At 43.9% G+C, this 12668-nt stretch overlaps 1 protein-coding gene across 1 annotated transcript in view; it reads right to left on the bottom strand.

Moving 5' to 3' along the window:
- Positions 1-12668, bottom strand: part of LOC306827188 (voltage-gated inwardly rectifying potassium channel KCNH6-like) — a gene marked incomplete at its 3' end in the record, with an annotated part of 35361 nt that overhangs the window by 12512 nt on the left and 10181 nt on the right. The window contains exons 3-7 of the mRNA XM_079348858.1: positions 5955-6119; positions 4427-4841; positions 3902-4068; positions 2420-2496; positions 1185-1307 (exon numbers count right to left, since the gene is read on the bottom strand). Coding sequence (XP_079204984.1) covers positions 1185-1307; positions 2420-2496; positions 3902-4068; positions 4427-4841; positions 5955-6119 — 947 coding nt within the window. The remainder of the gene's footprint in view (positions 1-1184; positions 1308-2419; positions 2497-3901; positions 4069-4426; positions 4842-5954; positions 6120-12668) is intronic.

The raw sequence follows: 12668 nt of genomic DNA, 5'->3' as shown, positions 1-12668 counted from the left end.
ATCACCCCCCCCCCCCCACCCCACACACACACACACACACACACACCCTGTGTGTGTCCTCAGGAGCAGCTGAGAGCCTTGGGGAAGAGCAGGAACATTGATGCTCCTTCAAAAACAACCTCTGTATGGCTGATTGATTTATGAAAGTATTTAAAAACAACATGAACGTTGTACTCTTCATCCCGTCATGTGACACAAAGCTGTGAGAAATGTAACTGACCATCAACCTGACCTGCTCTGTGTTGTAGCAGCTCTGCGTTCAGTTCAAACGTATGATACTTTGAATCACACTTTTACTTTTCTTCTGACATTGAAGGTGTTGACAGAGCTGAAATAGTTTTAATGTAGCTAGAAGTTGCACCTTACAGCTAACACCTATGGTAGCTATCAGTAGGTGTAAAGTCCTTCATAAATGCGGTTGTCACGGTGATGGTTTTGAAAGGCGGGATAACTTGGAACATGCCAACGTCAGCGGTAACGGCCCATCTAACAAATGTAAAAACTAACTCGTTTAAATGTAAGGTTAAGTGTGGACACCAGAACTCAAGACACAAATCAATCAGATAATCACATCGACGGTGTACAAACTAAGTCTGAACGCTCACCGACTGGTTTCTGGAGGGCTGTTCAGTCATCCTACACACAGGCAAAGACATGACGCTTAAAATCACCTTCATAGTTTCCCCTGGGAGATTCTTTGTTCTTCCTTTCTCGACAAGATTGAGTGAATTAGACCATCGTTCTAAAAACATGCTCATGTGAATATTTATGCACCTCTAGTGGCCAGGATAATTGACAGGATCCAAGATTCAAAATCTTTGCAGCAGCAGGTAAAATCCTAACAAAGTAAAGATGTCATTTTAATGTATTTTTATTCTTGGAACAAAAGTCATACGTGCTGTGAGATTAAACACGACGGTTCAGTCTCTCGTCAACAGAGCAGTTTAACTCATTCTCCACAGAAGAAGACTGAGCATGTTCAGCTCTGACTTCACAACAGATAGTCCCTGCAGTGCTGACCATAGACTGTGTATACTGATGGTCAGCGACCCTCAGCCTCCTTTCATTGAACCAGATAAAACCATATTATCACCTAAACTGCACAACTGAATATAAAAGCTCAGCTGGATGGACACACAGCTGGTGTGTTGGAAACAGAAACAACAACAAGTGCATCGACAAACCTGAGTGACTTTCTCTGTGACGTGGTGAGTCCGGCCCATCAGCTTACTGGGAGGTCTGATCTCACCTGGAGGTAAAGCCACCAGCGGGTCAGCCTTGGTGTCCAACAGACTCTGAGTCATCTGCTGCAAGAAATACACACACACACACACACACACACACACACACACACACACACACACAATGCTGAAATGCACTTTATTTTGGGGTTCTCCACACTCTAACACAATGAAGTGTATCAGATCAGGAGACAATAGCTCAGTCTGTCGGGACTTATTTCTGGATGTGGGAGGTCCTGAGTTCATATCCAGTTATACCTGGGGAGACAGAGCCTTCTCCATCGCTGCCCCCTCCCTCTGGAACTCACTCCCCAAACCCATCCGTTCCTGCACTCACCTCCCAACTTTTAAGACCATGCTCAAAACTCACCTTTTTAAACTAGCTTTTAATACATAACTTCTTCTTTCCCTTCTTTTCTTTCTGTTTTTCTGTCTTTTACTGTTTTTTTTTTGCTGTTTTTAACTGTACACTGTGATTTTTACATGTAAAGTGCCTTTGAGCTCCTGTAAAAGCGCTTACAAATAAAATGTATTATTATTATAGAGCAAAGTTTGAAAAAAAGTTCTGTTAGCAGGAGGTGCTAGTTCTCCTCACTTGAAAAATGAACCTGCCAACTGCTCGTTGTTATCCACAGATCCTGTTTGTGCATGTGTGTGTATTCCTGCCATGTGTGTGTTTAGCATGTTCAATAACAGTGTTGAATCTGTATCAAGTATGCTTTTCTCTCATCATATAATCACACACCTTGTCATACCATATCCTATAATATTTGTATCATATCTTCTCATGTTATAGATATATCTATTTATCATAAACCATATATGGTACAGTATTGTATCCTATCCTATTCTAGCAGTCTCACTTCTAAACATGCACCTTAAAAAACCCCAAAACATTTTTAGAAACAACAGCACAAACTTATGAGGAGCGTTACTTAGATACATTGGTTTATTGTCTTTTGGACACATGAGCTCCTGTTCTGTCACCTTTCCTCGTGCTGAGGAAACCTAAAGCATGTTTGTGTGCTGACGCTGACGTATCCTATCCTATAGTATGGTCTACATGCTTCCTCTTGCTGAACTTGAGATTTTGTGGTCACAGCTGATTCTCTGTTTCATCTTAAAGGTGAACATTTTCTCTGCTGAGGTACATCTGTGTGTACACGATGATGTGTTACCTGGCTGTTGGCTCGACAGCGTACATCAGCGTCTGATGTCCCAGCAGGTGTGCTGCTCTTCCTGATGGAGACTATACCTGCTGAACGACAGTTTCACATGAAAACTTACTTTGTGTTTATTTTATAAGGCAGACTGTGATTTTGAGGTTGGAGCCCCAACATCTTAGACCGCTCTGCCTCGGGGTCCAAGATTTGTGGGAACTATTGACTCTTTTAAAAAACAACTAAAGACCCATTTGTTTTGACTTGCCTGTGATTCATCTGTTTTATATATTGTTAAGGTTGTTTCTCTTTTCTGTGACACTTCCTGTTTGATTGTATTTCCAACTCCACAACGACAGATACAGGAAATCATTCCTACCGAAAGCCATAACACTGCACAACAGCTCATCTCTTATGAGCAGAGAACTGTCATCCTGATCGTCTCTGTCTCTTCAAACTGGAAGCTACACTTTAATATAGGCATCACTGAAGTTCACTCCATGTCTACTCATCATTATAGTCAATCGTTTCAGCTGATAACGTGTCTACACTCTTGCACTTTAACATATGGATCGTTGATTGCACAGCTCTCTTTATCATTACTGCTCACTTACTACTGTCATCGCTGTTTTTGCACCTCCAGCAACATCATTTATAATGTTGTTAATTTATCATATAAGTTAAACCCAGGAAGTATATATTTATTGTTATTCTTAGTTTTTATATATTTTACATCTTTGGTACTTTTTCCTTTGTATTCCATCTTATATTGTTCTGTTATCATTTATAAATATTTGGTCCAAAATCATAATGATCATTCAAACTTTACATGACAACACCTGAGCAGGTGAGCGCTTCACACAATGACAGACACACGGGCACATATACAGTGGGTACTATATAGTATTCAGACCCCTTTAAATTGTTTGCCATTTGCTAAAATCAAAAAAGTTCATTTTATTTCTAATTATTGTACACTCAGCACCCCATCATGACAAAAAAATAAATGTAGACATGTTTGCAAATTTATTAAAAAAGAAAAGCTTAAATATCACATGTGAGAAATAAATAAAATGAACTTTTTTCATGTTAGCAAATGGCTGCAATGAAACAAAGAGTGAAAACATTTAAAGGGGTCTTACTCTTACCCACTATACATCCAATGTTAGAACTAGTGCCCTCTGCTGGTCAGATTAAAAAAACTAAAAAAAGGAAATTATCAGTCCTATATAAAAACTAATTGAAGATCCAAGAAAGACACATGATTGTTTTTTTTAAAATATTTAATCTAGAACCTGTGTCAGTAAAATCATTTTAAATGTCGATTGAAGGTGTTGGAGGAATGACCTTTGACCTTTGTCTGTATTTTTTCTGTGTTTAATGTCTGTGACTTGTTATTGTGCTGCTGATTGTGTGAGGTTCTTTTTCCTGGTTTTCTGGTTTTAAAATACAAATGAATAAATAAAGGAGCAGATCAGAACTGAAAGAGGTTGTTCTCACCTGTACAGCTGTGTCTCAGCTGCAGCCTCTTGTCGCAGTAAGTCTGTCCACTCTTGATGTCGTCCACTGAGGACGAGTGCTTCAGACTGGTACAGCTGCCGTCCAGCCTGCTGCAGAGACGATCTGTGTGGAGGAGACACTCCTCTCCTCTTTCGCTCTCCTCCTTTCTGTGTAAAAAACACAGCGAGAACATGTTGGAGACACACAAAGCTCCCTCACACACCCGTCAGGTTTTCACAGATGTAGAAGGAGATGAGGAACATGATACAAACTCAACGATAAAAAATGCACTGAGAGTGGTTCTGAAGCAGCTCGAAGCTCAAATAACCAGTTATTTGTTATTTTACTCAATAATGTTTCAAACCTCATGATTTAAAGATCATGGGTTTACATTGTGACATAAGAGCCTGGTGTGAAGAGACTCCATCCTCCAGGCTGCTTGATCAGTGATTGCCCGCCTTCCACATATTTAATAACAATAAATATATACAGTACATGAACAATGCGTTTTAGAGACTGAATGACCTTGTTTGAGGATACGAGGAGGTCAGGCCAAGTGTTGGAGGAACTGAGGTTGGCGCTGGTGGTAGCTCCCCTCCTCCTCCTCCTCCTCCTGCACCCACATCTATCAGCAGCCCACAATCATCACCTTCTTCTCTCCTCCTTCTCTCTCCCTCATCCCTTCTCCTGGGATCCAACAAGCCCTCCTTATCTGCTCCTCTCAGTCTCTCCTCCTCCTCCTCCTCATCCTCCTCCTCTTTGTCCCACAGCAGGAGTCCAGCCCCGGCCTCCTCCAGCTGCTGTCTCTCGGGGAGGGACAGAAGTTTGTCCAGGGCCACAGACTCGTGTCCGAGTGGTGGGAGGGGAGCAGCGAGCTCTGTGTCTGCGCTGGAGGAGGGGCGGAGGGAGCGTAGGAGGAGGCGCAGACGTTGACGCCGAGCTGCAGGAGGAACAGAAGGATGTCAGACTTCAGTCTTTTAAAGGTCTTATTAAAGTCTTTTAAAGGTCTTTCTGTGTAAGGGAGGCCAACAAGAATCCAGATCTTAAAGCTGACATCAGTATATGGATATGACCTGTCATCACATGTTAGGAGTTGTTTTTGTGCCTCTTAATGGCTGAATCAATCTTCAATTTTGTTAGATGTAAAGAAACAATATGGAGGAATTCAGTTTGGCGCCCCCCAAAGGTCTCTTAGTGCAATTGCACTGTTGTAAAACACACAGTGTGTACACCTCCACCTCATTAAAGATGTGCATTTGTCGCCTAGGAGAGGGGTGGTGAAATGGACAAAGACGTGAGAAGCTAAACAACGACAACGACTGACAATGTCCAGTAAAATCACCTGATTTTTCACAAACATGACTCTGCGAGCGTCTGCCGCTCAATGTTTGCAAACTGTTTGCAGTTAGAGAGGTGTGTATGTGTGCTCAATGTTTCCTGAAGTGTACATGTCGTGGCTAAAATGGCAACAAGTTAAGAAAGGTTTGTAAGGTTCCAAACTCACAAAGCAAACCTGACAATCAAAGAGCAAAAAGGAAACTCTCTGATGGATTTATTCATTTATTTGTATCAAACATGAGACATAACTCGGGTTAGACGACTTTCTGCACCAGTTAAAGTTGATAAACTTGAGACTACGGTGACACCAGGAACAATACAGCCTGACGTTACGTCTCAGTCTGTTATGAATAATATCTGCAGGGACGAACACTCCGGTCACGCTGTCTTTGTTTTTTGGGTGTTCTTAGCTTCATCCATCACCTCTTCCTCTAAACCTCAGGCAACTTATCAAACCATACAGAGACGGGCTAATCGGCTTCTTTTTAAAAGAGAAATATAAATCTAAAGTGTGTAGATCATCCCATGACAGTTATGAGCAGGTTTATTGTTTGAAAGTACAAATAATATCTAAATACACCTGCAAAATAACACCTGAATGAATTCAGACAACTTCATGAAATGATTACATTTTACACCTTGACATGGTTGTTGTGGTTGATTGTTTCTGCATGCTGTCTGTCATCAGTATAAACAGAGCGTGTAGCAGACGTACCCAGGGTGAGCCAGGGGATCCTCAGCACTCTGTGCAGCTCTCTGACGGGAGAAGTGTGCGAGGGTCGAGGGTCAGAGGGCAGCTCAAAGTTCAGGATGAACATGATGACGAGGCCGTCTTCGTTCTTCACAGGAACCACGTCTATAACACAGTGGAAACACACTCCTACACACACACACACACACACACACACACACACACACAGATGAATGAGAGAGACATTTATTACATGTAACCAGCTACTGTGAAAAATCAGGTGAATGTAATTCTGAACATTGCCTCTAGATGGTGACACTGTGCTGAGCAAATATCAGTTTTTAAAAACAGCTCTTCAGTCACTCACTTCAGAGATAGCAGACCCCATTGATAAAAAACAGGATTCATATATTCAGGACACAAAAGACACATGTTGTGACTGTTCTTGTGTTTTGTTTCATCATCATTCTCTGGAACAAAAAGGTCCATCTCTGTAGGGATCCTTTCTGTAATGTTGTCACACATTTAGGAGGACACACTTTGATCCACCAAGAATTATAATGCAGACATCACAGCATGTTGAACTTATTTACTGGACAACCTTTCCCCCATACAGAGCTCAAAACATGTAAAAAAAGTGCCTGATAGCCTAGCACTAAGGTCACAGTCCATGGATGGTAGATGTGGTCCTCCAAGGGGGCGGCCCGGGTTCAAGCCCGACATGTGGCTCCTTTCCAGCATATCATTTCTCAAGCCATTCTTAATTTCCCTCTCTATCCTCGGTCCTGTCAGTTTAAGGCATTCAAAGGCATATCTAGATTTTTTAATGACAGGACCAGTGTGTTTACAATACAGCGTTTAAAACAGCAAAGCTTGTACATTTGTATCGCCGACATGCAGGACAGGCTGTGAAAACAAACCACATCAGGCTTGATCTGCTGCAATGGACCATTATCCCCAGTTTGAAATACAATAATATTCCCCTTTGATAGATAAGGAACATCTGCATAGGCTTCATATCGTGTAGGTGTGTGTGTGTGTGTGTGTGTGTGTGTGTGTGTACAGGGGGAGTGGTAAAGAAAACAACAAATAAACATGCTTAACAAAAAAACCCCAATCAAATAAATTCTATTAATTTATCTATCAACCTCATTCGATGTCTTTTGTGTACCTTCTGCTTTAACACCTCAAAGACATCGCAGACCTCACCCCCCCCCCCCCTCCTAGACCCCCTGCAGCTGTCAACCTGGCCCTCCACTTCATCCTCAAGCATCTGGACTCAGCAGGAACCTACGTCAGGATCCTGTTTGTGGATTTCAGTGCTGCCTTCAATACAATAATCCGGTCCTGCTCCAGGACTCTCAGCTGAACGTGCCTGACTCCACCTGCAGGTGGAGCTAGGGAAGAATGTCTCAGACAGAAGGACCATCAGAACTGGCTCCCCTCAAGGCTGTGTTCTTTCTCCCTGTACACTAACAGCTGCAAGTTCAATCAGCCAAAGACCATGATGGTTCACCTCTACAGTCTACACTGCCATCATGGAGTCCATCCTCTCCTTCTCCATCACAGTCTGGCAGGACAAGTGCATGCTAGGACAAGTGGCCGACCCCTCTCACCCTGCACATGGACTGTTTGAGACTCTCCTCTCTGGTAAGAAGCTGCGGTCCATCAGGACCAAAACCTCTTTTTCCCCGCTCAACTGTTAACCTCATGAACAATGTCCATGCCCTCCCCCCTCCCCCTAAATAACACAGACTCTCATTGGCCCCACAGTCAGAAAACATCACAATAATGTGAAGGCTAAAACTGTTTCTTTATGTGTTAACATTGTGTGTTAACGCCCACTGGACTTTAAATTCATTTTCTTAAATGCACCCTATTGCACCTTTCGTACATTTGACATTTTTAAATTCTATTATATACATTTGTAATTTGCTTCTGATATTTCTTATTATTTAAGGTCTTGCTAGTTTTGATTTATTTCCTTTGTTAATTGTTTTGTTGACCAATACACCAAGTTAAATTCCTTGTTTGTCTAAATGTGCTTGGCCATAAAACCCGATTCTGATTCTTATTTTATTCATTGGAAACATTAAATACTTGACTGTAAAAAGTATGTGGTCTAAGCCACAATGACAAGAGGCAAAAATGATCTCATGACAGCACTCATCAGTGATTCATTTTTGGAAAGCCCAAAAAACCAAAAAAGAGGCAAAGCCTTGAGTTGTCCAATCAACCGGGGGAGGAGTCGGCAGACTTGGAGTCTTACCAGCAGCAGCTGCACGACCTATAAAAGTGACCAGCAAAACTAACCAGGGCCCAGAACTGGGAGCATTCATCGAAATGTAAGCTAACATCGCTAACGTGGTATCAGCCAAAGCAATCACTCCACACCAACCAACCAACTTGTACCACACAGTATGCAACATCCGCCGCCAGGGGGCTCTCAATCAAACTATAACAAAAGGTGGCGTTGGGGCTGGGAATCATAGTGATACCATCTGCTAACTGAAAGCAGTGGAGAAAGGTCTCATCAATGAAGATATGTAGGTTTGACAGACATGTGCCAAGGGAGACTTTACAAACTGGTGAAAAGCCACTGAAAAATTCAATGACTAAAAATGCTGCCCTTTGAGTTGATGCTGTCAGCCTAACACAGGACATAGCAAGGCATGTTTTGGAGCAGATGTTCAGATCAGTGCTCTTCCTGGGAAAGAAGGGGTTGGCTTTTCGGCACCCCCTGATGGAATTTTGTATGAACTAATGATTGAACGTATCTACTGGCTCTTCAGAGAGAGACAGTGGATTGATAGGTGAGATAACTGGCTCTCGGACACAATCCAGAATGAAGTCATTAAACAGTATGCCTGCCCTATTCAACGTGAGATTGTGTCCCGTGCCACGAATAGTCTGCACTTTGGATTGACAGCTGATGGTACCTATGCCTGCAGTACAATGGAACAGTTCTCATTGACGCTGCATTATGTGGAAACAGAATTGGAGATTCACTCTGATTTCACCAAACCCCCGAAAGCAGCAGAGAGACCCGGTTCAACTGCATCAAAGATGTATTTCTCAGGGTGAGCGTCTCCTTGGACATTGTTTTCATGGAAGTTCGAACATGTCAGGGCAGTTTTCAGGTTTTCAGACAAGGCTGAAAGACACGTGCCCTTTTCAACCAGTGTCAAGCATTTACTTGACCTCATTTTTAAGGAGGCTGTGGTAACCTGCGAATCAGCAAAACACAAGGAGGATCTTTGGCTACAATGAGATAGTTACCATTCTGGCCATATGTCCAACAAGATGGTGCATACCAACAATAGCTATCAAAGTGTGTAGTGCCTACAGCGAAATCCTCAAAACATTGGAGCAGCTTAAGGAAAACAAAAGTGTGGAGAGAGACCAGAGCTTTAAAACAAAGGCCAGCTCAAATGAGCAACGATAGCTAAAAATCATGGTCTCCTCTGTTGTGAAGCAATGTTCGAGCAGTTTGAGTTGGTGATAGTTTGCAGCATACTGGGCTATCGAGTGTGCCGAAATGTTGGGAAGGCACACAGAGGCCCTTCAGGATGACAAACTGGTGGATAACATGCTACAAACTGTATCTGCTGTAACTGTAACTCTAAATGCCAAGTCAAAAATCCCCTTCCTTTAGTTGGTTTTGCCACAAAACAATAAAGACAGTAAAAAGACAAAGGACAAAAGTTAGGTACATAGCTAACATGGTGCTAGAGGCACTGAATAAGGCATCCCCGTGAAACAACCAACATCACGATTAAGGCAGCCAACAAGAAACAAATAGTGACATAGATTCCCTTCACCTTCTCTTGCACTCAACTCCATCCACAAACAAGAACTCTTTTCAACAAAGTGGAACCTCATCAGTGTCTCCCCATCTCAGCTTCTTCATGTGAGAGGACATGTTACGCTCTCCACCGTCTGAGGACATGGTTACACACACCTATGGAGCAAAATAAACTGACCCACCTTGGTGTGAGATATATTGGACAGCTTGGACACTTTATAAGCGTCTATTTAAACAATAGGCTATGCACAGTCAATGTCAATCCTGGCTAATCTCAGCCCACACCGCTCTAAATATGTTCCCGCGACTCTGTGTGTGTGTGCGTGTGTGTGCGCGCGCGCGTGTGTGTGTGTGTGTGTGTGTGTGTGTGAAGGACATACTAAGATAGGGGGCAAAATCTACGGCCAGACTGGATTAGCGTAGCAACATGCTAACGTATTCTACCTTTATCCTTTATATGAGATCGAAAAGACAAACCTAGAGGACCATCTGCTATAGAAAGCACACACACAAACACACACACACACACACACACACACAAACACACACACACACACACACACACACACACACACAAACACACTTAATACCAGCGGTCTTGTTCTATGTGTTTTGTGATATAGAGGCTAAACTCTGACCTGTTCCGACCTTTTTAAACGATAAAACAAGTTTAATCAACAGAGATGAGTTTGTGATTTGAACTCGAACACCCTGTGACTCCTTGTTGGTGTCATGACCACTGCTTAATCCTGGCCTGCAGTGTGTGTGTGTTCTTGATTGCAGGAGTGGACTCTGGTGTGCAGGAGTTGGGCTGCAGCTGCTCTTCATCTCCAATCAACTCTGCTACAAATACTGGGCTTCAACTCCACCACTCTGCCAGATCTTAGACTCTGTTTACGCAGTCAGTTGTGGTCTTGCTGCTTATTAGAAAATTGATTCCCCATTGTTCCGTATTTATCATTCTAACATTGTTCTCCTTCATTGACAGTCTCCCGGCGCTCAACTCCTGCCTCCATCCCACTCCTGCATCTTTCTGGACTCCTCCGACAACTCTTCACCCCAGCAACCTCAAACGCCCCAGCTCGACTCAGCCCTTGACCCTCCCCCGAACTTCTGGATCTTCATACAGTCCTGTTGATCATTAAACTCCCTTTTGCACCCGCTTCCTGCCTCTGACTCTGTGTTCTGCATTTTGGGTTCTCAAACTCTTAGCCCTGCCTAACAGTAAGATCTGGCCTTGAGATGAACCCAGCAGACACAGACCCCCGAGAGCCCTTGGATTTTTTAGTTGTTCAGACTGCTCTATCGAGCCAGGGCAGTCTTTTGGGACAACACGAGCAGGTTTTAAGAGCTCTCTCTGAAAACAACGAATCTATGTTAAAACAGATCAGTCTGCTCACTGGTCAAGTGGCCACCCTCACAGATCACCTCACCCAGATGGTCATTACTCCACCAGTGCTGGCCACGCCCCCTCAGCCTCCACCTCCTGCTACAGTTAACCTGGATCTTAACCCTACTCATGTGGGTCGTGAGCCCTTCGTGCCTGCACCTGAACGTTACAATGGCGATCTTGGCTCATGCAGAGCCTTTTTGACTCAATGTTCTTTAGTGTTTGAACAACAGCCCCTCTCTTATGCCACCGATCGCTCCCGTATAGCTTATTTGATTAACTCCATGTCAGGAACTGCACGTGATTGGAGTTCAGCCGTGTGGGAAAGCCAGTCAGCAGTGTGTTTTTCATACAAGGCCTTCATCACGGAGATGCAGAAGGTCTTCGATCACCCGGTCCGAGGGAAAGATGCTGCTAAACGTCTGCTCTCTCTCCGGCAGGGCCCTCGCAGTGTGGCTGAACTATCAGTGGATTTTCGTACCCTGGCGGCAGTGAGTGGATGGAACGATGAGGCTCTGCAGGGGGCGTTTCAGAATGCCCTGAATGACATTATTAAGGATGAACTTGTTTCCAGGGACGAACCAGAATCCCTTGATGAACTGATTTCGCTGGCTATTAAGATCGACAATCGACTCAGAGAGCGCCGTCGGGAGAGGGGTTCTAAACTCCAAAACGTCACTTCTGCAATGCCTGGCCGCTCTCTAACTAGAGCTCCCGAACAACCCCAAACTCTAAGAGTCGAACCAGAGCCTATGCAGTTAGGTAGAGCCCAGTTAACACCTGGGGAACGAACCCGTCGCCTTGCCTCCAAAGCCTGTCTCTATTGTGGCCAGTCTGGCCATTTCATTGCCACCTGCCCCACACGTCCAGTAAAAGAGGTGGCTCACCAGTAGTGGGAGAGATCTTGGTGAGCCACACAGCTAGTTTATCTCCCTACCGTATTCAGCTCAGTGCCTCCCTCCTGTGGCAATTACAGTCATTATCCCTTTCTGCACTTGTTGATTCAGGAGCTGATGAGAGTTTCATTGATCGTTCAATAGTCCAACAATTGGCAATAGAGACCAGGGTTTTAGACACCTCCGTAGATGCTAAAGCCTTAAACGGGTTATTGCTAGCAAAGGTGACCCACCAGACTGTACCCATTATGCTCAGGTTATCTGGAAATCACCAAGAGAGAATCCAATTACACATCATGGACTGTCCTCAAACCCCTCTGGTTCTCGGAATCCCCTGGCTTAAATTGCACAATCCTCAGATAGATTGGTCTAAAGGGAGTATCACCTCATGGAGCACGTTTTGTCATACTAATTGTCTGCACTCTGCCCTTGTCCCAGCCTTCACCGAACCCCGGATCCTGCCTGAGCCTCCTGACCTTTCTGGAGTTCCTGAAGAGTTTCATGACCTTGCACCAGTCTTCAGTAAACATAATGCACTGTCTCTACCACCACATCGTCCGTACGACTGTGCTATTGACCTACAACCTGGAGCCCCTCTCCCCAACAGCCGTCTTTTCCACCTCTCCCGACCGGAACATGAGGCCATG

Source organism: Symphodus melops (genome assembly GCF_947650265.1).
Source record: "Symphodus melops genome assembly, chromosome: 7".
Lineage (NCBI taxonomy): Eukaryota > Metazoa > Chordata > Actinopteri > Labriformes > Labridae > Symphodus > Symphodus melops.
This window is presented reverse-complemented; position numbering and strand designations above follow the sequence as displayed.